This window comes from Staurois parvus, unplaced genomic scaffold (genome assembly GCF_062004578.1).
Source record: "Staurois parvus isolate SC_StPar_1 unplaced genomic scaffold, SC_StPar_1.0 ptg000412l, whole genome shotgun sequence".
Taxonomy (NCBI): Eukaryota; Metazoa; Chordata; class Amphibia; order Anura; family Ranidae; genus Staurois; species Staurois parvus.
The window spans coordinates 1,229,266-1,254,522 of NW_028318208.1; the positions used below are offsets into that span (position 1 = coordinate 1,229,266).

General features: G+C 43.2%; 1 protein-coding gene across 4 annotated transcripts in view; it reads left to right on the top strand.

The window, feature by feature from the left end:
• The window catches only part of CASKIN1 (CASK interacting protein 1), a 384,147-nt gene that overhangs the window by 263,749 nt on the left and 95,141 nt on the right, over positions 1-25,257 (top strand). For all 4 annotated transcript variants that reach the window (XM_089686801.1, XM_089686798.1, XM_089686800.1 and 1 more), the window contains exons 3-6: positions 8,221-8,318; positions 10,199-10,344; positions 18,932-19,027; positions 23,254-23,384. In XM_089686801.1, the coding sequence (XP_089542927.1) occupies positions 8,221-8,318; positions 10,199-10,344; positions 18,932-19,027; positions 23,254-23,384 (471 nt within the window). The remainder of the gene's footprint in view (positions 1-8,220; positions 8,319-10,198; positions 10,345-18,931; positions 19,028-23,253; positions 23,385-25,257) is intronic.

A 25,257-nucleotide genomic window follows, 5' to 3' on the forward strand; every position in this document is an offset into this window, starting at 1 on the left:
CACGGCAGCACCTGCTTGGAGTTTGCATGTTCTCCCTGTGCCTGCGTGGGTTTCCTCCCACACTCCAAAGACATGCTGCTAGGTGAATTGGCTCCTGTCTAAATTGTCCCTAGTGTGTGTATGTATGAATGTAAGTTAGGGACCTTAGATTGTACACCCCTTGAGGGTTAGGGACTCGTGAATGTACAATATATATGTAAAGTTCTGTGTAAATTGATGGCGCTATATAAGTACCTGAAATAAATAAATAGACAAAGTAAGTAAAGCTATAAAAGAGGCAAATATTAGTCTTCTGAAAATATATGTCTAATTATTAAAATAAAATGAGTTCGCAAAGATTTTTGCAAAGTTCAGCTGTGGCTGAAGCTAAATATATGCAATATTAATCAATTTTTTTAATTTATAAAAATGTTTTTTTTATAAATAAATATGTTATAAATGGAACTAAAAAAAAAAATACAATTTTTATTTTTATAAAAAATTTTTTTTTATTTAAAGAGTGAACAAAGTGACAGAGTCACGAAATGGCAAAAAGTGGGCACATGGAAATAGTTACATGTACATAGTTCAGTTAGTACAGAATCACTTCACTTTTGGTATATCTCATGAGAAACACATTATATCCAGTTAGCGCATACTTTACATTTCTTTTCCATGCTGGAAAACCATAAGAATTGTTTTTATAAAGAAATATATTATATATGGAACTAAATAAATACAAGTAATATTTTCTTTTTATTAATAAAAATTATTTTTATTTTTAAGAGTTTTTTATTTGTAAAAGTTGTTAAAAAAGAAATAAAATTCACTGCAGCTTAGGACATGTAAAATCCACCAGATATGGGGGAATCTATGCAATGTAAGGTCTACTTGTAGCTAAGTGGTGGTGGTTGTTTTTCACGTTTCCATGTTTTCCATTTAACTCAGTGTGAGCCAAGGCTTGAAACATGAGAGGTCTACGTCCAGGAGTGGGTTTTTCTGGGCTACGCTAGGCACCTTGTGAAGGGTCTCTCTACATCACACATGCGTGGGGTACCTTACCCCTTAGTGCCATCTTTACTTATGCGCTGAGACAAGGCTTAGATTGCAGTCAGGGAATACTCGACTATAAGGCGGGCTTCTACTGAAATTCTAGAGATTGTACATTTACACAACTGTTGTCCAGTTAACTCTCTCTCTTCTCACTTTAGCTTTCAATTGGATGGGCCATCCCGGTAGCAGCATGGAACCCCGCCTTGCACAATAGGCAAGCTCCACCATGCACTTGACTTAAACTCTTGAACTTCCGTACCTCTGTACAGGATGGGGACCTCGCAGTGCAGTTCCATTCCACTTGCTATGGGAGATCGACCACGGAATAGGGAGTGCTGACAACATCTCTCTTGTGGCAAGAGGCAAGCCCACCTATAACAGGCACATGTTCTGGCAAGCTGCTTGCTAACAGTACCTCCACTGTTCGTGGCAACCACATGTATAACTTGCACTAGAATGACTCTTAACTGTCAAGGTCCTACCTTTTCCCAGAGGTTATGTTTCTCCATGTGCTGGCATCCATGTTGGATTTCTGCAGAGCATGGTGGGAATCTTTTATGCCTTCTGGTCTCTGAGGTCCATCCCCCAGAGGGGTGTGGCTGATTACATATAAGCCTGTGGTCCGCACATGCCCTTTGCACTTGTGTCTTTGTGTTGCTATAACTCTGTTCTGACTCTCGTGACTCTCCTGGTATCTGACTCGGCTTGTGACCTGACCATTCTTTGTCTTCTCCTTTGATCTGACCCTCCGTTGCTGAACTCGGCCCGTGACTCTCGTCTGCTTTCCTGTACCGTTTTGTCCCGTTGTTGTCGACTCGGCCTGCCCGACTACTCTATTGTCTTTTCCACCAGCTACACGCTATGGCGGCGGCCATTACCGCAACTGAGGTGTCTCGGGGGCCGCGACCTGGTTCCTGGCTGCGTCAAGTCCATCCCCACCATCAGGGGCCCTGGTGAAGGCCAGCCTGGGACTTAGACTCCGCGTCCTGGGGGACTTCGGTCTGTGGGTGGTGGTTGTCGCCAGCCAGTGCGCTACATTGTTATTAGGCCTGCCTGTCCGTTCCTCAGCTCCTGCCCTGACATTAACGTGCTGACTCTTTATACCGTGTGTGCTAGTGACACAAGCTGTAGACCAATTGCAAAGTTGTGCCAGTTTCTTGCATTACACTTCTTGTTAAAGGACTTCAGACCAGGCAGATGACAACGTTTCAAATACTTTTACTTAAATAAAGTGTAAAACAGCATACAAAGTCTAAACAACAGGACCTTCCCGGGTACTTTCAACAACAGGGAACTGGGGAGACGGCCCATACCGTGGACAAGAACCAAGACTAGACAATGGCAACAGCAGCAACGGACTTTTTGACCCGGTCCACTGTCCACTTATATACACAGTGGCAGTGGGTCAGACTGAAAAATCCTATCAAAAGCCAAAGAACCGGGAAGATCATTAACCCCTACCCTCCTGTCCTGGGCTGCACCGAACTAATTTGAACCTGCCTACACACCGATCACGTTTGCAAAAATGTTTGAAAAATTTGGCATGCGTCATCCAGTTGTACGTGTCAGAAATGGTTGTTGATTTTCTGAAATATTAGCATTATCTTGCGTATTCAGTTTAGATGCGATTCATCCATAGAGAATTTCTTTAGAAGTGAGTTGTGCCTAATTTCCTATAGCCAGACATTGATTCCAGGACTTGTTTGTGTTGGCAGTGCCCCCTGGCTGCCTCGCATACACGGCTCCTGGCAGTGCGCAGCGTGCGTAGCTCCCTGACACAGCTCTGCATCCTCAGTACTGACAGTGCAGCATCAGGGAGGGTGAGCGAATGGGGGGAATCTCCATACTGATTTTCTGCTCGAATAAGCCGGACAGTGTTACTCAGCCGTGGCCGAGAATTTACCAACATCATCCCTGTTGTTATAATCAGCATCTGAACAACAGAGGCCAGGGAACCGCATACAGCTTAATAACCTAATTATTCCTGCAAATTGTATATCTGGGCATTGGGCTGTAACCCCTCAGGCCCAGCCTGTAACCTTTCAGAGGAACCATGTCATTACCTTGTTGAGATCTTTCATTTTAGGCTATTTATATTGTATTTATACGGTGAATTGAGAGATCAATGCTCTCTAACTAGAATGAAAATATTGTTGAGGCCTTGTCTTTATATAAAGGGATAATGTATAATTGTTACGGTTATGTCTTTAGTCCCGCAGCTCCTTGTGTAGCTTGCCCACTCTGTGATTAGTGGATTTTGCTGGTCAAGTGTGAGAACATCATGTTTATGGCATTGTGTCGTAATTTGAAGCATCTTTAAAAAGTCTCTACTTTTATGAAAAAATGGTAATCACATCCACATAAGGACAACTGTATAGCCTATTTTCTGAAGACGTCCGTCCGACGAAACATGTTAGGTGTGGCTTGCTTGCCATCAAGTAGCGGCGTTGGTCCTTGGTGTTTGCCGGTCTGACCTAGCTTTTTTCATGCCGGAGCTATCAGCCTGCTATACTGAATTCTATGTAAGAAATCTTTTTTACTATTTTACATTTGTTCTTATGTGGATGTGATTACCGTTTTTTAATAAAAGGAAAGACTGTTTAAATGTATTTCACGATGGGAGAATTTTTATTATTTTTTATCTATTTGTGACATCGGTTGCTGAGGGTATGGCGTGGTGAAGTCATCCTTGGCTATGATGTGTTGAGTGTATTATGACCATTTATAATTTGATGGTCCATCTGATCTGGTAAGAGACGCTGTTAGCCGAGTCACGTAGTAGGAATTTTCGCTATTATTGGTGTATTACATTGCACTAAGTGGTAAAGATTAACCCTTCACTTACACTTATGGATTGATTTTTTTCCTGGATGAAGGACATCTAAAGAAGGACATTGTCAACTCTTTTGCCTTTTTGGGTACGCTTTATATAGATATTTTAATGTTTTGTTGTATAATTGTTTGGCCTATTTATATGAACACTTTAATGTTATACATTATTAATATTTTATTTATTTCACATATTTTCTCACTTGCATTTATGCAATTTAAATTTTGATTGTGTCACATGGTGATTAGCACTGCTTTTGGTTTATATTATTTGATTGACTGGTATCACAGTTTCACCACTGCTGCTTGTTTACATTAAGTAGTGACCTAACGTGGATTTAATTTGATTTTTATTAGTACTTTGAAGACCTGAAGATTTTGTCTTCAATCTACTGGGTAGTCGGTCAATGAGTGGAAGCCATGTAGTTGGGCTTTGGGTTTCTTTTTTCTGGGAAAGTATAGCATTGTTAGAAGAAAATAGCAATAAAAGTGAATGCTCTTATAGTAAGCACCTGAACACCCAAGGAAACCAAAAAAAACTCGTCATAAACATATAAAATATGTGCAGCGCTAATCAATATATCTAAGGGAGCAAAGTATGATAAATGTCCCCAATATCAAAACCGTAAATAAGTGACAGTCTATATGATGGAAATTATGGCTTCAATCCAGTGGTGGTGCTCCCAGTGGTAAAGTTAGAATTACGTACTCACCAGAAGCGTAATTAAATTACGCAGTGTATATATCAACAGGAATCCCCTTCACAGGTAGGTCCGGACTGGAACGCAAGGTGTTCCCTCCAGGTAATAAGGATATGAGCCCTCAAAGGATGTGAGTGGATCCAGCTGGCCAGAGGTCCCTTTAAGGGATAGGTGGGTAGAGATGCCTGCTTACAGGTGCTTCCCTCTCTGGGTATGGTGGACCGGACACTGGATCACAGCAGGGTTCTATAAATAATATAGCTCCTTGAAGAAGAAATCCATTGAAGTAGCTGGAAACATCGCAGCACCAGGCAACTTTCGCTCTAATACAAAGAAGACTTGTCTGCTGTGATCCAGTGTTATATACACTGCGTAATTTAATTACGCTTCTGGTGAGTGCGTAATTCTTATTTTACCACTAGGAGCACCACCACTGGATTGAAGCCATAATTTCCATCATATAGACTGTCACTTATTTACGGTTTTGATATTGGGGACATATAGCATTGTTGGCTGTACTTTACCTGGGGGCCTTTGAGCATTTTTCGCCTTGGGAGTTTAGCAAGGAGGGAAAAATCTGTACTCCATTCGGAGTGAGTAACACAAAAGAAAGTAATTTTCGATCTTGACATGAGACTGATGTATGCTATAATCAGCAAACTTCAAGTCAGGTGTTCAAGTCAGGAATTAGAAGTTTGCCCCAGGGAAGTTAGTGTACTAGCAGCCAGGCACACAGTCCCAGTCACTCTTCCGGCTCAGTAAACAATTTAAGGGTATCCTTTTAATGACGCTGAATTAAACGTGAACTTGGATAGGTGCAGGGTAATTGTGGGATACTCCAGTAGGGCAAAGTAACTACTTCAGGACACTTCTCACTTCATCAGAACTTCCTAGCATAGTCCTTGCAGCAGGAACCATGGACTGAGCTACACAGAGACACCATAGGAAATGTCTGCTTTTGAGCACAGGTTGACACTGATTCCAGATAGATAGCAGCACGAAGTCACTGGGATCTCATACGCCAGTCTGTACTCACAAATATCCTTGGATATTTGGATGCCTCCTTCAAAATCAGCTTGTGAATTCTCCAGACCAGATCCCCAAAAGATATCCCTGGATCAGTTCAATAGATCAAGTTCAGTAGAATAGACCCCCCCAGCCAACCCAGCTGGGACCTCTCTGAGCAGACAAATGCAAAGCTGGACTGCCCAGTAGGGCAGCAGCCCTTCAGACTGGGATTTTCTTCTGGACAAGAACCCCTCTGCTTGAGGCTTTAAACTGTTTCTACAGCCTCCCAGCCACCTACTAGGCACCTTCCTCCAGAGAATGGCTGGGACCACATAAATATTCAGGCTGTCTATTTGACTTCATTCTAGAACCCTACAGAAAGCAGGGGGAAGCAGCCAAACCTGCAACCATTGAGACACAGAACACCCCAAAGTAATCACAAGCTGCTCAACTGATTACAGTAGAGATAAAAGAGGTAAATCTACCCATCCTAACTAGAAGAGTGCTACAGGGATAAGCCCAGTGATGTTCTGCCCATGTCAATCTGGGGAGACGCTAGAGGAGAACTCGGTGATGTGGGGTCTTACAAGAAGGGGCTTGTCTGTGGCGAAGGAAAGCACACCAAGAATAGCATGTGGGACGAAAGTTTGCAGGATCCCTTTTTAGATCTGTGGTGTGAGGGGATGGCCGAGAAGCATTTGGAGTAGAATTTAATTTTTGCAGGGGCATTATCATTGCTTTCAATCTCCGGTATGAACATTCATTCCCTAAATTACATGCAAGAAGCTAAACATACTCCCGACTTCGATCTTCATTCATTCCTAAACAAGATAAACATACCTCCCTATGTGAATCCTACTGCCCAATATCCCTGCTGTCAGGTGATAACAAGCTACTAACTAAAAGGCTGCCAATTAAGTTATCCAAAGTAACTGCTGAGGTGATCCACCCAGATGAGATGGGCTTTATGCCCATAAAATCTACTGTGTCAAACATTTGTGAATACAATCCAGAAGTGCACAGGCACCTGGATTTACATTATTGCATCATCTCTGAACCAGCATTCTAGTTCAAGAAGTAAATGCCTGAACAAAGATGGCACCATCAGATGGCATTTCAAAGAAATCTTTACAGTGGGTAACTGTAACACATTGTACTGAATATGGATTTGCTTAACCTCCCTGGAGGTATTCCTGAGTGTAGCTCGGGGTAAAGTTTCAGTACCAAAAGCGGTAACCTCGAGCTAGACTCAGGATTACACTGCAGCGTTGCTCAGGGATCCCTCCAGCACTTACTTTGTCCTGCGCTCCCGCGATGTCCCTCCTGCAGCGTCCCCGGCCATCTCCTCCTGCGGATGCCGGCATCTGTCTTCCAGGTTCCGTTCCCTGCGAGCGTCAGACCGTACGGGACGCACCGGGAATGGAACTGGCGGGAAATTCAAAAATTTAAAAAGTGACATTCACTCAATACACTAAAATCACATAGTAAAACATTACTATATCAAACCATTTCACATACATTTTGTCCCGAGTGCTTTGTCTGGCGCCCTGCCTGCATTTTGACTGTTCTTTCTGCCTGGAAACTTAGAAAAGTCCATGGCGTCCAAAAAGTTTCCCTTTAGGTCAAAAGCGGTTTTAGATCAGCTAGAGAACAGCGATAGTAAATCAGAACCACTTGCAGAATTGAGTGATAATGATTCGTGGGGGAAATTCATCATCAGATACTGAAAACGATTCTGCGACTGAGCTCAGTGATGTGCAAACTTGGCGCTATATTTCAAATTTCTGTGTTTTTGGTTTGATTATATTAGTTAACTAAATTTATTATTATTATATTATTATTATTTTTTCTAATATTATTATTTATGATTTTGTGTTTAAAATGTTTGCTAGACTCTTGTTCGGACAGATTTCAGTGAGTTATTCCTAAGAATTACAGGCCTACAATAAAAAAACCAACATATTTCCATGCAAAAAAATGTACCGCTTTGAGCACAGAAATACTGACATAATCAGACTGCTAGGGAGGTTAAAGCCCATCCTGGGGATGCTTTTTAAACGTACCCATGCAATATGGTCCCCCGCACATGGGTTAGATGCTCATTTTGGCATGCATCCGGTCCCCTGAAGCTGCTTCACTTCCTGGTCGGTTGCAGCTCTCCCACGTCATCATGTACAGTGTAAAAGAAGACAGCAAGGGCCAACTCACAACCCAAAGTATCAAACAGCGGAGTAGAGTGCTAACTACTGGGAGATCAAGGAAAAGGGTATTTTGTGCTCCCCCCTCCATCCCCCAGCCTTCCCAGTCATACAAGCATTTAACCCATGCAGCTGGGTGGAGGGCCCTTTGCATTGGTACATTTAAATGATATACCTGGGCTTGAACATTAACAGTTATATCTGATGCTAGGGTAAATTGAAGCAATGCATGTAGTGTTGTGGTGTAATTTGTTCTCATAACAGCATTTTGAATTCCAACGTAAACCTTTTGATTGGAGTGCCTCTGTCTTGTGCAGAATTCAGTCCCATTTTATAGGCATAGGGAGAAGTAGGGATTTGGCTAGTGTTTGTCATCTGAATCCTCACAGCTGGCTGTAGAGTAGACTCACGATCAATACCAGCAACATAACGGAGATTATTGTGTCTTTTAGGTTTTCAGCTCTGCACCATGCTGCTCTCATCGGGAACACTGAACTCATCTCTCTGCTCCTGGAGGCCCAGGCTGCCGTGGATATTAAAGATAATAAAGGTGAGATAAGGCTGGATAACCCTTTACAGTGTACCTACCTGCCGACAAAGTGAAACTAAAAACACGGGCAACTGTAAGCTTCACCAAGGTTTGCCCCAGGGCTGTCTAAGTGCACAATGGGCATTCCAGGGAACTGCCCAGGGGTCCCAAGTGCAGCGCCTCCCGAGCAGGGGTTATCACATGTGTTTTGAGAAGGTGATTAGTGTGGGAAGGGGGGGGGAATAGCTGGAATCAATCTTTTGTGGCTCTCGCTGCAGCAGCTGGCATTTCCTGTTCCATCCCTCCGGCAATCAGGTGCTGCAGGGTGAGCCACAAAAAATCGATTTCCCCCTCCCCTGCACTGAGCACTATGGGATCCCTCCCATACCCACTCCCCCCCCCCACTGCCTGGTTCCCCCTGCATGCCCTCCCCCCATAGTGCTGTCGGCCTCCATCCTTTCCTCTCCCGCCAGCTGCAGCTACAGGCACATAGGGGGATCTTCAGGATGGAGAGCGGGTAAGGGGCTGGTAAATATGTAATTTACAGGCCTTTCCTTTTCTAAGTGAACACAGTGAGTGATTGGTACTGATCACTCACTGTATTCATTCATAACTGAAGCATAGTAAACTGTGAAGCCTTTCAAATCCTCCCATTCAAGTCTATGGTGACGCTCCTCAAACGCCTGGCAGGGTGTTAATACCCCTAGAGTTTATTATAGACGTTTGCAGTGCGGTTTTAACGCTTGTAAAATGCCACCAAACTGCGCATAGGGTGTTTGGGGAGCGCTTTTAACGCTTGTAGAATGCCCATACTGAAGCTCATTAACACAACAAACACTTTACTCCTGCGCTAGGAAAGGACTCAGTAGACCCAATAGGAATGTTCTGGAATTTTCTGGAATATGCACTGCTTGCTGCCCTCAACAGACCGGGGTGGTCCGAATACACTGGATACAAATGGAGAAACAGAAAAAGGGCGCATCGACCTAGAGCATTATCGTTTAAAATAATTTATTAAAGAAACAAAAATAGGTATCATACTCACAATGGACATAATAACACAGGCATGTCAAACTGAACAAGACGTATGATCCAAACAACATCTGAGTCCATACGATGGAACCCTGGATGACCAACTGGCTAACGCGTTTCGAGGACATAACCTCTTCCTCAGAGCCAACCTGCTCAGCTCTGAGGAAGAGGTTGTGTCCTCGAAACGTGTTAGCCAGTTGGTCATCCAGGGTTCCATCGTATGGATTCAGATGTTGTTTGGATCATACGTCTTGTTCAGTTTGACATGCCTGTGTTATTATGTCCATTGTGAGTATGATACCTATTTTTGTTTCTTTAATAAATTATTTTAAACGATAAAGCACTAGGTCGGTGCGCCCTTTTTCTGTTTCTCCATTTGAAGCTCATTAACGCCTGTCTAATGCTATAGGGGCGTTTTTGAAGAGTTAGAAATTTAGTCAAGTGTGAACAAGCCCTAAATGATTAATTGCGTGATCATATCGATATGTGTGTGGCAACCATAATAGGACCCTGAATTCAGTAAAAAAAAAAAAATGGACAGGGTTTCTAATTCTTCCTCACATTATCCAGAACAAAAAAAGTTTTAGGAAAACTTGCAATGTAACTTTTATAACTAAAAGAAATCATGAATGGAAGCTACGTCTTTTAACCATTTCTTTCGAGACCAAATGTGCACTTTAAGGCTTTTTAATTATTTTGTAGAATTTACATAGCAAGAGATTGCATTTACATAGCTAAGCTTGACACCTGTCTAGATAATGTTTCTCAGATTCAGTTTAAGTGGTTAAGTGACATCATGTGATATACTGTCTGTATTGTGATGAGCAGAAAGACCTCACAATGGCTGATCGGTAGGTTGTTCTCTCTAGGGATGCGCCCTCTCCATTATGCTGCCTGGCAGGGCAAGAAGGAGCCAATGAAGTTACTGCTAAAGTCGGGCTCTGCTGTGAACATCCCGTCGGATGAGGGACAGATCCCTTTACACCAGGCGGCTCAGCATGGACACTATGATGTGGTGAGTAGCTTTGGAATGTTACATTTCAATATCAATGTCACTCTAAGCCCCGATTCACACCAAATGTGACATTGAAGTTGCGCTACTTCACTTTAAGTAGTGTGATTTCAAAGCCACAGACCCGGTGCAATTTCATATGTGACTTGCCTGACATCTGTGCGACTTCATGCACAGATGTCAATGCAAGTCGCACCTGAAATCCCCGAAAATAGTGCAGCAACTGTTTTCAAAATAGATTTGAACGGTTGCAATGCTGACAATAGGATACGACTTGTCATGCGATTTAGAACTGTCAAATTGCATTACAAGTTGCACCAGAGCCCAACTCGTCAACCATATAAGATAGTCCTTGCAAGGCAAAGCAAGGTCAGTATATACTGTTCAAGCTCCTTCGCCCTGTATTAGTTCTCAACTGATAGTAGGTCCAAAACTTGCCTGTATAAAAAAAACTTGTATTTTTTTGCCTTACCCCTGTCTTCTACATTGATAGGTTTAACATCATCATCCCTCCATAAAGATTCCCAGATAATGCAAAGCAGGCCAGATCTTGCAAGAGGACACTCCGGTTCCTTGCAAGATCATCATCTCATGAAGTTGGACTGTTCCCCAAGATCGTGCCAGAAGAATGTGTCATGAGGTCTCTGTTCCCTTGGTTCTGCAGCAATGCAGCCAGCAATGGAATTACAGTAGGGAAACATAATTATTTGATCCCCTGACGATTTTGTACGTTTCCCCACTTACAAAGAAATGAAGGGTCTATAATTTTTATCAAAATAAGCATTTGATCCCCAAGCAAAATGTGACTTAGTACTTGATGGAAAAACCCTTGTTTGCAAACACAGAGGTAAGACATTTTTTGTAGTTTGTTACCAGGTTGAACACATCTCAGGAGGGATTTTGGTCCACTCATCCACAGATCTTCTCTAAATCTTTAGGGTTTTTTGGCTGTCACCTGGCAACTCAAAGTTTCAGCTCCCTCAATAAATCTTCTATAAGATTAAGGTCTGGAGACTGCCTAGGCCACTCCAGGACCTTAATGTGCTTCTTCTTGAGCCGCTTTTATGTTGCCTTGGCGGTATGTTTTGGGTCATTGTCATGCTTGAAGACCCATACATAACCCATCTTCAGTGTTCTGGCTGAGGAAAGAAGGTTCTCATCCAAGATTTTACAATACATGGCCCCCGTCCATTGGCCCCTCAATGTGGCAAAGTCAGCCTGTACTTTTTAGCAGAGAAAAAGCCCCAAAGAATAATGTTTCAACCTCTGTGCTTGACTGTAGGGATGGTGTTCTTAGGGTCATAGTCAGCATTTTTCTTCCTCCAAACACCGTGAGTCGAGTTAATGCCAAAAGGTTCAATTTTGGTCTCATCTAACCACAGCACTTTCTCCCAATCCTTCTCTGAATCCTGTAGATGTTCATTGGCAAACTTCAGACAGGCCTGTATATGTGCCTTCTTGAGGAGGGGGACCTTGCGGGCGCTGCAGGATTTCAGTTCATGGTGGCATTTTATGTTACCAATGATTTGTTTGGCGTCTGTGGTCCCAGTTTCCTTGAGATCATTCACAAGCTCCTCATGTGTAGTTCTGGGCTGATCCCTCACTTTTCTCATGATCATCTTTACCCCATGAGGCGAAGTCTGGCATGGGGCTCCAGACCAAGGGCGATTGATGGTTATTTTGTACTTCTTCCATTTGCAAATAATCGCTCCAACAGTTGTCTCCTTCTCACCAAGCTTCTTGCTGATGGTCTTGTAGCCCATTCCAGCCTTGTGCAGGTCTACAATCTTGTCCCTGACAGCTCTTTTGCCCATGGTGGTGAGGTTTGAATGGAAGAAATAATTTCTGTGGACAGGTGTCTTTTATACACATAACAAGTTGTTGTTAGGAGCACCTTCTTACATTGACAGAACTAATCTGTGTACCACATGAGCACATAGCCAGTCTGTGGGAGCCAGAATCATTGTTTGTTGGTAGGGGATCAAATACTTATTTTACTCACTGAACTGCAACTCAATTATAACATTTGTATCGTGTTTTTTTCTGGATTTTTTGGTTGATATTCTGTCTCTATCATTTAAAATACACCTATGATAAAAATTTTAGACCTTTCATTTCTTTGCAAGTGGGCAAACGTACAAATTCTGCAGGGGATCAAATAATTATTTTCCCTACTGTATTCTGTAGGAACGTGTTGGTGGTCTGTTTAGAGATCCTGTTGCTGATGATTTCTCACTAGCGAGCCAATCAAACCTTTATTACTTTGCAGTGCTGTTAGTCTCACACTATTTAAAATGAACCCTCATTTTTTTAAGCACTTTCAACGACTGATTTAATTACTGTGTGTGTAGCTTCTACATCTTTTATTCCTTACCTATGTTCCAGTTTAAGCCGGTGCCATCAACACTGCCCCAGGTTTCCTGTTTCAGGGTTGCACCTTTTCCTAGCAGGGTCCTATGGAGTCATTCTTGCATGTGGGGACTAAGGTTGCATCTCTCTACACTGTGTGCATCAATAGACACACGCAGCCCCATAGTCTGGGATGGCAAGGCACTCCCCTTCTCCTCCCTCCTCCCCCTCACTTCTCCAAGCTAACAGACTCACTGGAGACTGCACTGTCCGATTAACTCTTGTGAAGACCAGAAATTTATGGAAGTAGAACTAAGAGAAGAAACAGCAGCATTGAAAGCTGTAAACTTCAAATGCTGGGATTAGAATTGTATCAAATAGTTTACAGGGCAGAGGCGTCACTAGGGTTGGTGTCACCCGGTGCGGTAACACTTGGTGACACCCCCTCCGACAATCCCCACAGAATGGATCAGATCTGCGGATTGAGCATAATGGATCAGACTCCGATCCATTATGCTCAATCAGCAGATCCGATCCATCGTGCAGGGATCTTCGGCTTTCTTTCCAACTTACCTTTTCGTGGAGCGGGTCCGGTGTCACCCCGTATAGGTTGCATGCCAATGATCCCCGCAGGATGGTTCGGATCTGCGGATTGAGCATAATGGATCGAGGAGGAAGTTAATGCAAAGAGGAAGTTAATGTTGTAATTGGTTGAACAGAACTTTAAAGATTTCAAAAGGTTAAACAGCTCGGTATTTAGTTGATTTACTGGAGTCGCACTTTAAAGAGACACTGTCACTTTGCATATTCAGGCCAAAGTTATTGTGTATTTTTCTAAAGGGCCCCCCCCACCCCATTATACTCATATTACCAGCGATCCAGCTGTGCTCCTTCCTCTGCTTTTGCTGCATAGAAAACCTGGTGCATACTTCCCATTGACAGTGCAGCCCAGACACTGTCACATGACCTTGAGGGGGCAGCACTGCTCCCCCTAGTCTCTGACACAGGTAACACATTCAATTCTGGTGCTGGCTGCAGCAGAGACAGTAAAGGGAGTAGATTAATGGTAATGTATAATTAGGGGATCTTACAGATCCACATTTCTTAAGTGGGCCAAAAGTGGGCTGCGACCAGTGGCGGGCTGGGCCGCGGGGCAATTGTCCCCCTGGCCTCTCTAATGTCCCAATAAAACGTCTGGTGCCCTGACAACATAGCTTATCAAAAACACCAGGCACACTAATATAAATGTTAAGATGGCCAGGACCGCAACTACGGCCAGCCTTAATATTTGCATTATTGCGGCCAGCCGGTCACATTAAGGAGGTGCGTATGGTGCACTTACAAAGCGGTCCCACGGGCTCACGCTCATTCCTCCATGGCATCGCTGGGAGGAAGTGACATGTGACTGCACTTCCTTCCAACCAGTCACACAGGAGGGAGTTTTTACCTCAACAGCGTTTTCATTATCTCTAGTGCTGTGATTACTGCACTATCCATTTTGGAAGGAAGCTGTTTGTTTACAGTTTAAAAAGTGCATTCGTTGGTCATTGGTTTGAATCCCAACCACAGCATCACCTGCCTGGAGTTTGCATTTTCTCCCTGTGCCTGCGTGGGTTTCCTGCAGGTACTCTGGTTTCCTCCCACACTCCAAAGACATGCTGGTAGGTTAACTGGCTCCTGTCTAAATTGGCCCTAGTATGTGTATGTATGAATGTAAGTTAGGGACCTTAGATTGTACACCCCTTGAGGGTTAGGGACTGATGTGAATGTACAATATATATGTAAAGCACTGCGTAAATTGACGGCGCTATATAAGTACCTGAAATAAATAATGTTTTGGAAATCAAATTATTTTTGGTTTGTGACTTAGCCCAGGTTCACACCAATGCGGTGCGGAAAACGCTGCAAATCCTGTGCGTTTCTCGCACCACATTGCAAACGCATTGCGATTATGCAATCTGGTGCGGGTGTCAATGATAAATTAATGATACCCAAAAGAGATTGCAAAATGCGATGCGATTGCCAGAAATTGCATCGCATGGGTGTTTTCACAATGCGATTCAGGTGCAGATTTAAAAAAGGGTCCTGCACCTTTTTGGTGATACAAAATGTATGGCTCAAATCGCACTGCATAGACATTTGCACAGAAATGCGGTGCAATTCCTGTGCGAATTACATGTTGTGTCCTGCACGGCGTAATGTGAAGCCGGGCTTAATGACCAAGGACAAATGTGAGTCCTTAGGTTCTACAGGTTGAGAACCACTGCTTTAGACACACAATGTCACTGTGCCCTGAGTAATCAGAAACAGTACCTCTTTAATTAGCTGAATACATAAAAGCTGCTTGCAGAAGAATACAAATGATAATTGCCCTTTGTGCTGTTATTAACTAAGTAATATTTAAAATTTAAGATCGATCATCTTCCACATACATTGCAGTCAGAAGGATAAGACTTGAAAGTATGGTGTGTGTGTGGGGGGGGGGGGAGCAAACGTTCTAAAAAGCGCAGAAAAGAGAATACTTTATTATGCATGGCTATAATCCTCAAGTATGAATTTTCAAGCACGTTAAAACAAAGCAGCTATCTCCGCTTGGCAGGAGGAGTTCAAATGAGGCGTATGGAGCACTTTTATTATAAAGCAGAATGAGAAATCACCTCATTTCTTTTGTCATGGCAGTAAACGCAATGCAAGCTGTAAACACAAGTGTATTTAACTTTGTTATTACAGTCTGGAAAGACTGAATCTTAAGCGGTCAGGCTTTATGGAAACACATTGCACAAAGATGACTGAGCAAGTTTTGTGAAATGTATAATGCTGAGCATTGGTTGTAAAATCACATAAAACACAACACCTCCAGGTAGGCCCGAAGCAAAAAAAAAATAACCGCAGGGTCGACATGAGGGACAGCAGAGGGTTAAATTATGGGAAGGAAGTTTTGGGGATAAAGGCTTACCTTATTGGATGGGGGATGTTGGGGGGGGCCTCCCAGGGAGGAAAAGGAGGGTCTGTCCTCAGGAAGTCCAGTAGAGGAAGTTTGGAAGAAGAAGAAGCTTCCCTCCCCTTCATGCTTTGGTTTGGATTGCCATGGCAGTCTTGGCGGTGGTTGGACTTTGGAGGAGGAAAGAATTCTGTATGGAGACAGATTCAGGACCCATCAGTGGTATGGGGACCTCGGTACATTCCAGTTAATAAGGGGTCAACTCGGAATAGGTAAAATGGTGGTCACTGCGGATAAGTAGGGTTATCCCCGAGCCGCTGTGTTGCGGCTGGGGATAAGTAAGATTGTCCCCGAGCCGGTGGGTTGCGGCTGGGGCCTAAGTTGAAGGAATGTTTTCCGCAAAAGTGAAGTTGGGTTTATGGCCCTCAAATGACCACCACGTTTTCCTCTGTTTATAATTTGGAATGTTATGTTATCTATGTTAAAATAATTGATTGGTTAATAAAAGGCTGCTATGGCCATTTTGACTCCAAAAATTTGGTTTGTGTATTTTGTATAGCTGGGATGGTGGAGGGTATGGCCTAGCAGGCTTGGTTAGGTTGGAAGGTGTATATTCTACCCTTGCCATGTGCATGAGTCTGAGTGTGGTCCAATGCTAGTACTTGTTGCATATCCACTTCACAACTGAAGATGTAAGTGCATAGCGCCTTGCTGCCCTCCTAGACTAGGGATGTCCCAAAGACAGCTGGAAAGACACAAGAGAAGAGAGGGCGTACCAGCCTAGCGCATTATTTCTAAGGCTCCATGCACACTAGCGTTTTTTTAAGCTGAAAAAATGCTGAATTAAAAACGCTGGCAATAGCATTTTTTAGGAGCGTTAGTGTCCTAATAGCATTTTTACAGTACATGCAGGGAACAAAATGTTAGAAAAAAGCTGTTAGGAGTGTTTTAGTAGTGTTTAGGAGCGTTCATCGTTTTTTCTGCCTGAAAAACACTCCCAAAAACTCAACAAAACATTTTTTTTCTGCTCCTAAACGCTGAAACTTGAAAAATGCTACTAGCTTGAAAATAGCTTGCGCGGACACATAGGATACCCCTATTTAGCTTCTAGGAGCAGAAAAATAATGCCCACGACAGCTTCTAGGAGCTTAAAAAAACGCTAGTGTGCATGGAGCCTAAAACCATTTGTTTTAAAAAGTGGACGTTTTTCTACTTACAAACTATATGACTGACATGGCACATTAAAGTAGCGCAGTGGACAGATCGATTGTGTTACTTTGATGTGCCTTGTCAGTCATATCGTTTGTGAGTAGATCCATTTACACTTTTTTAATAATTGGTTAGAAAATACCACCACAGAGACCTGGGATTTATATGTAAGATTTCAGAGTAGCATGCGTGGTGACTCCTTCTACCCAGCATGTCATCACGGTGGATGGTGGAGATGGGACCAGGCACAGCATTCCTGGATTGGCTCCTAGGGTACTGCTTAGATTTCCACCTTGCAGGACTTTTTTACCATATTTAAAAAGCTCCTGTCTGTAAGCCTGTGGCTTTCAAAAGATGTGAAACAACTTGCCAAAGTCGGAGCCCATGCCTCCTACTAGGTATAGCCAAGGCACCAGACTTCCAGTATCAGGCGGTGGAGAAACTTCAAGTAGCTCTGATCGAGATCTTCTGCAGCAACAGCAGCAATGTGCTGACAGCCTATGTCCTCTGCTATCTATCCATCTACACAAGTACTGTAGTGCCCTGAAGTGATGTAGGGGCTGGTGGATGGAACCACAGCACAAGGTGGGAGAGTGAACATCTTACTCTTCCAGAACTGTGTTGGTCATAAAGAATCTGCTAGAGGCTGTAGCAAGCTTTCCCAAGGTTCCTTCAAAGGTTGCTAGGGGTTCCTTCAGCAATGAGCAACGTCTGGGTCTCAGATGAGTGACCCATGACAACAATGATCTTTTCAGCTGTAAGGGGGGATTCTTCCCAACGACCACAGGTGTAGGGAGCATCCTACCCAGTGACCATCACACTAATGAGTGACCCCTGACATCAATGATCTTTTTAGCTATCTGTAAGTGGGGATTCTTCCCAATGACCACAGGTGTAAGGAGCATCCAACCAGTGACCATTACACTAATGTACCCTGTAGATCATGGGTGCTCATCCTGTGGCCCTCCAGGTGTTGTGGAACTACAAGTCTTATCATGCCTCTGCCTTTGGGAATCATGATTGTAATTGTCAGCCTTGCAAAGCCTCATGGGATTTGTAGTTCTGCAACACCTGGAGGGCCACAGGTTGAACACTCATGCTGTAGGTACAGTAGTTATGAGCATCCCAGAAAGTTATTTCATGGGGTTCCTCTGTGTTAAAAAAAAGTTGAGAAAGGCTGCCTGTGACGGAGGGTAAGCTGGACAGAACAGACAAGGCAGATGGCAAACACTTAAAGCTTTATTGAAACAGACAACAGTCACTCAATGGGGAGTAGCGCAGAGAGAGAGCCCAAAATACTTTGTAATTCAGCCCCGGTGGGCAAAGTTAAAGTCTCTACAGCAGTTTGTAATCCAACAGGGAGGTAAGAGGCAGTTCATAAACAGGTCAGATAACACAGGAGAACTTTGTAGTCCAGCCCCGGTGGGCAAAGTTAAAGTCTCTACAGCAATTTGTAATCCAACAGGGAGGTAAGAGGCAGTTCATAAACAGGTCAGATAACACAGGAGAAGCATACACTCACACAGAGCTGATGTGATAGTCCCAGATAGAGCTGGCAGCGTCTCAGGCAGAGCTGGTGTGGTAAGCTCAGGCAGAGCTGATGTGGCTTCTGGGGTCCCCCTTCCTCCAATGGGACTCAGGTAATGTTGGTGGAATTTAATATTACCTTTGGAGTATGCTGAAACCTTACTTTTGAAATAAATAGGTTGAGTGTCTCTCTTCGCTACTTGTCTTTATTGCAGTTATTGTTTGTTGCTGGAAACAGTAAGCCTCCTCCTTTGCTTACTAGAATACGGGTAGCATAGTGGTTAAGTGGTTAGCCCTTCCACCTGGCAGCTCTAGGGTTATCATTTCGAATCCCAACCATGGTGCTTACCTGCCTGGAATTTGTCCAAAGACACTAATATGTGTATGTGAGTTAGGGACTGTAGATTGTAACTTCCTTGAGGACAGGAACTGATGTGAATGTACAATATATATGCAAAGTGCTGCATAAATTGTCATCCCTATATAAATACCTGTAAGACTAGAAATAGCATTCTGCTCCTCCTTCTTGTACAGGTTTACTTATTTTTATCTCTTCTTATTTAGTCAGAGATGTTACTTCAGCACCAGTCTAACCCCTGCATCATGGATATTTCTGGAAAGACCCCTCTGGACTTGGCTTGTGAGTTTGGAAGAGTTGGGGTGAGTTTTGTTTATTCAGTGTACTCTCTATACTGCAGACAACTTAAAGTAAACAGCGCGTTGGTTGTCTTTCACTGACCTGGAGTTTGGTCCAAGCTATCAGAATTCAGAAACAAAAAAGAGACAAATGCACAATTTTATTTTTCCAATATTGCTTGGTGCCGGATATATTATGAGAGCTTATGATTTTTTTTTTTATATTCGCAGATTAAAGGATGGCTATATGTTCAGATACCCTCTTAAGTTATGTTATTACTGTATATCCCATACACCTCTTTCTGTTATACTGTTATTTATTGTAAATGGGCCATTTATGCACTTCTGGCTGGATGCTAACTGCATTTCATTGGCTCTGTACATGTACTTTGCACAATGACAATAAAGTTGAATCTAATCTGCAGTATTTTCTGGCGTATAAGACTACTTTTTTTACTTAAAAATATACCCCAAAAATTGGGGGTCGTCTTATAGGCGGGGTATAAAATGTGAACCTTGAGTTTGTTTGGGTCAAGCTGGCTGGATGTGCGGTATATACAGTATACTGCGCTGAGCCAAGCGGTTTCAAAACATACCGGTACATCCCTACTGTAATCAGCCTGCTGGATGCGTGTTTGTACGGTAGCTGCAGCTACATACAGTATACACTGGGCCAATTACGGTGAGTGATGTATTCTACTAATGAATACAAAGCCTGCTCGGATTGGCTGAGTCAGAGAGGTGAGCTGATGATGTCACAACCTCAGCCAATCCGAGCAGACTTTGTATTCTTTAGTAGAATACATCTCTCGCCGTAATTGGCCCAGTGTACACTGTATGTAGCCGCAGCTACCGTACATACACACATCCAGCGGGCTGATTACAGTAGGGACATACTGGAACGTTTTGAAACCGCTTGGCTCAGTTTACTGTATATACCACAGTGATATATACTCAGTATACTGTATATACCACACATCCAGCGGGCTGACAGATTAATCTGTCATAGGGACATTTGTTTTGAGCCAGCTTGGCTCAGCGCGGTATACTCTATGTACATTACTGCACATCCAGCGGGCTGTATATATACTGTATACTGTATGTAGCCGAAGCTACTGTATTACCACACATCCAGCGGGCTGTATATATACTGTATACTGTATGTAGCCAAAGCTACCGTATTACCGCACATCCAGCGATAACCATCTGATTTGGAATTTGATCCTTATGATGACTGTCTTACAAATGTATCACAAGATGTCATTCATGAACTTATGATGTCAGAGGATGAACATGAGGATTTTGAAGGATTTTAAGTACCGGTAAGTCATAATCATTTCAATAAAAAAATCTGATGTTTTTAAATGGTGTCGCCTCGGAAGGGGGGTAGTCTTATACGGCGAGTATAGCCCAAAACCTATGTTTTAACTGGAAAATTAGGGGGTCGTCTTATACACCCAGTCGCCTTATACGCCGGAAAATACTGTAATCTAAAGTTCCCTTGCAAATCTTAAAATGGAAGTGAAGGCAAAACCTAAGCAACTCTAAACCTACTCTCAGCCCCATTCTAAACCTAATCTATCTAGCATTGTAAGGAAAAAATCGCTATACTTATCTGTTCTGCAATAGAAGAAGAGGAAGGGGAGAAGGAGGCGCCAGTGGTGTAGCAGGATTTATTTAACATTGTATGTTAAAATACAATAAAATTGCACTCACAAAAATCACTTGAAACAGGCATATAACAAGCTCCACGTGGAGCCACCAGCGCAGAGTCCACTCCCAACAGAGACTACTGAGGTGACAGGAGCTCTGTGGAAGCCAGGGATCTGGGCCAACCACAACGGGAGACTCAAGAAAGGACCTGTCAATGGAGCTGACAGATGCCACAGACTCTGTAGCCAATCGGGAACACATTTCGGAGGTCAGACTACACTTCCTTCATCAGCCACTTACTGTATATCATTGCTTATCAACATTATTTGAGGTGTACCTACTCTTATCTGATGTTGATATAGTCCCTCATACTCCATTCAACCAGACTACTTAAGATCATCCCTTCATTGTAACAAGCAACTAATGTAGCACTGAGTGTTGGTAGTTTTTCTCGTTATTGCCTGTTCTGAAGCATCTCTGGTCAGGTATCCAGAGGTGCCCTCTGTGTGCAGGAGACCGCCAACAACGGCTGAGAAATGCCTGGGAAGTGACATTACTATGGGGCTTCCGTTATCGGCTGCCTCTCCTGGACACTCCTTCGCACTGAAGACACCACTGACAGCTCAGCGTGGGTCCGGACCAGAGCAGTTGCAGATCAGGTAAGTATAGTGATTTTTTTTCTTTCCAGAGCTAGATCAGTGGTGGGCAACCTTTTTTTTCAACTGAGCCAAATCTCGCCAAAACCACGATTGAAATTTATTTTGAGAGCCACATTTTTAAAACTGAAAATGCATAGGATGGTACACTGTTTTTAGTTTCAATAAGTTTTTATAGTAATTCATCCCCCATATAGTAATTCATCCCCCATAGTAATTCATCCCCCATATAGTAATTCATCCCCCATATAGTAATTAATCCCCCATATAGTAATTCATCCCCCATATAGTAATTCATCCCCCATAGTAATTCATCCCCCATAGTAATTCATCCCCCATATAGTAATTCATCCCCCATAGTAATTCATCCCCCATATAGTAATTCATCCCCCATAGTAATTCATCCCCCATATAGTAATTCATCCCCCCTATAGTAATTCATCCCCCCTATAGTAATTCATCCCCCATATAGTAATTCATCCCCCATAGTAATTCATCCCCCATATAGTAATTCATCCCCCATAGTAATTCATCCCCCATATAGTAATTCATCCCCCATATAGTAATTCATCCCCCCTATAGTAATTCATCCCCCCTATAGTAATTCATCCCCCCTATAGTAATTCATCCCCCATATTAATTCATCCCCCATAGTAATTCATCCCCCATAGTAATTCATCCCCCATATAGTAATTCATCCCCCATAGTAACTCATCCCCCATATAGTAATTCATCCCCCATAGTAATTCATCCCCCCTATAGTAATTCATCCCCCCCATAGTAATTCATCCCCCCTATAGTAATTCATCCCCCATATTAATTCATCCCTCATATAGTAGTAGTAAGTAAGTAGCAAGTAGTAAGCCAAGTCCCCCCTGTGTCAATTCACTTACCTTTGCTCCGCGCGTTCCTCTCGCCGTGTTCCCGCGCCGTTCCGGTCTTCAGGGCGGACTGTGAGAGGAGCCTAGCTCCTTTCACGTTCGTCATGCTGCCCCGCCTACACACATCCTGACAGCCAATCACTGGCTGTCAGGATGTGAGTGGCAGCGAGACTGGCCAATCATTGCATTTGAGCGCGCTGCCCTGGCTGTTTTTTTTTGGATCACGCTGCAGAGTCCCTGCCGCCCGAGAGGAGGGAGGGGAGCGGGCGCCCGGCACACAAGAGCCGCATTAAAGCGTGTAAAGAGCCGCATGTGGCTCGCGAGCCGCGGCTTGCCGACCACTGAGCTAGATAGATCAGGCTTAGAATGTGGTTGAGAGTAGGTTTAGAGCAGGGGTGTCAAACTGGTGGTCCTCCAGCTGTTGCGAAACTACAAGTCCCATCATGCCTCTGCCTTTGGGAGTCATGCTTGTAACTGTCAATCTTGCAATGCCTCATGGGACTTGTAGTTTAGCAATAACTGGAGGGCTGCCAGTTTGACACCCATGGTTTAGAGTTAGTTAGGTTTTGCCTTTACTTCCACTTTAAATGCAGCAACATACCTTGGCACTTGGAAATATGCAGCCTTTGCACAGCCATCTGGATGAACTGAATTGAATTCTCATTTCTTTAAAAGTCTGAAAGGAGACAGGTTTGCCGTTACACTATATAATAGTGAGCTGTGTAGGCAAGGTAGCTAGCTTTGCTACATTGGAAGTACGCAATTCTATTTATTATTTGTCAATGAGTGGTGAGGGGGTTTTATAGAACTATATGCTGTGAAATTATTACTGTCCTTTAAATTCGGGATTACCAATAACTAAATCCAAGCTGCCCCTTTCCAGTGCACACTCAATTGTTATGTTTTAATACAGTTTTATAAACAGCTCTTTCTCTCTCTGCACATAGGATTCTGCCATAATACATTAGTAGACAGACAAAGACAGAAAGTCAAAGTTGGCAATTGGAATGCAGATGTCTATATACCTGCAGGAATTTGCATTCTTTTCTTTTCTTTGCAGGTTGTTCAGCTGTTGTTAAACAGTAACATGTGTGCAGCATTGCTAGAACCAAAGCCTGGAGACAGTACAGACCCCAATGGGACCAGCCCTCTGCATCTCGCAGCTAAGAATGGACATATTGATATTATTAGGTGAGTCTGATTGGGTTTGTGTGGGATACCTAAGAATTTGCACAATGCTTTTATTGATTGTCAACACTCTTGGAACTGACTCTAAGGCTGCCTTCACACTTGAGTGTTTTGTAGCTTGAAGCTCAAAGCTTGAAGCTCCAAAAAAGCTCAAACTTAAAAAAATCAGTTGTTCTCTATGGTGCCTGTTCACACTTGATCACACGAACAGGCACCATAGAGAACAATTGATTTTTTAAGTTTGAGTGTTTTTGGAGCTTCAAGCTTTGAGGTTCAAGCTACTAAACGCTCAAGTGTCAATGCAGCATAAATTATAACTAAGGGCAACATTTTTTTTTACAGATTAGGATACAGTAGAGTTAGAATCTCTCTCTGGTTTTTATTGCTGTCCCCATTAGGGAAATTCACTCTCTCTAATTCCCTTGATCACTAGTGTCCCAGGGAGCGAAAGTGATGGTGAATCCAAAATTTTCAGTTGTCATCAGACCAGGAAGAGAGAGGACATTTTCCAATAGATGCACTTGCTCCCATGATAACTGTGGTAATATCCCTCACATTGGAAAGATATCCTCTCACTTCCTTTGGAGTCTATAGGACAGGAAAATTAAGGAATATCTCCCTAATGAGACATAGAGGTTGATTTACTAAAGGTAAATAGGCTGTGCACTGCAAGTGTAGTTGCTTTAGATCCGAGGGGAAGCTCTGAAATGAGGGGAAGCTTTGCTGATTGCTTTCATCCAATCATGTGCAAGCAAAAATGCTGTTTTTTTAATTTTCCTTGTATATTCCCCTCAGATTTAGAGCAATTGCACTTTCAGTGCACTTCCAAGTGTACTTGCAGTGCACAGCCTATTTGCCTTTAATAAATCAACCCCATTGCAGGCAAAAAAAAAAAATTACAGTGGTTTTAACCTTACCCTACTATATCCAAATGAAAAAAAATGGCCTAGATATAGTTTAATAAAGAACTCTGGTTTAAACAAATTATTGTGTATAGTTAATAAACACATTACTAGGTCTCCAAACAGATCCTATTAAGAGGGCTGCTAATATACAAATTAATTGATTAGCCAGCCACTGAAACATTTCCTGTATCTGCCTGCCCTGTTTTAAAGCTGAACTAGTCTGTGCCTGAGCACCACCAATGGAAAACACTGTTAACTTAATTTTTAATATTCAGAGAAAACTCACCCATCCATGTCTCCAGGTTTCTATATTTTGTTGAGAAATCACTTGGAAAACACCCCCTAGTATTTCTAGCTGTGTCCATCGAGTAAGGACAGATGATTCATGTAGCATTTACTTCCTGGAATCTATCTTCCCTTAGCGCAAGCATGCAGGCAGGAAGATGTGCTTATCTGAGCAAACCTAGTTTCCCCTCCTCCAGATGAAAGAAAAAATTGCCCATGAAGACTCCTGGGATGTAGGACATAATTATGGCCTAGGCCATAAACCAGAAAGCAACTGAAGAAATGTAAAAAAACAAGTTTAACTACTTGCCAACCGCAGATAGTTAAATGACGGCTACACTGCGGCCGGCCAGTTCTGGGAGGGCGTCATATGATGTTCTCCCAGAACGCGCTGTCCTAAGGACACAGCCGATCACTTGATGTGGTAAAAGGCCAATCACAGCGGCCTTTTACCACGTGATCAGCCGTGTCCAATGACACGCTGATCACCGGGAAATGCAATTGCCGGTTGTCGGCTGCACTTTCCTCACGCTGTCAGAGCGTGAGGAAAGTACTGCCGAGAACCGGCAGTTGCCAGAGCAGGGATCGGCACCGATCATCAGGGCACTGATGATCAGTGCCCAGCAGTGCCACCCACCAGTTCTGCCCACCTGTGCCCAGCAGTGCACCCACCTGTGCCCAGCAGT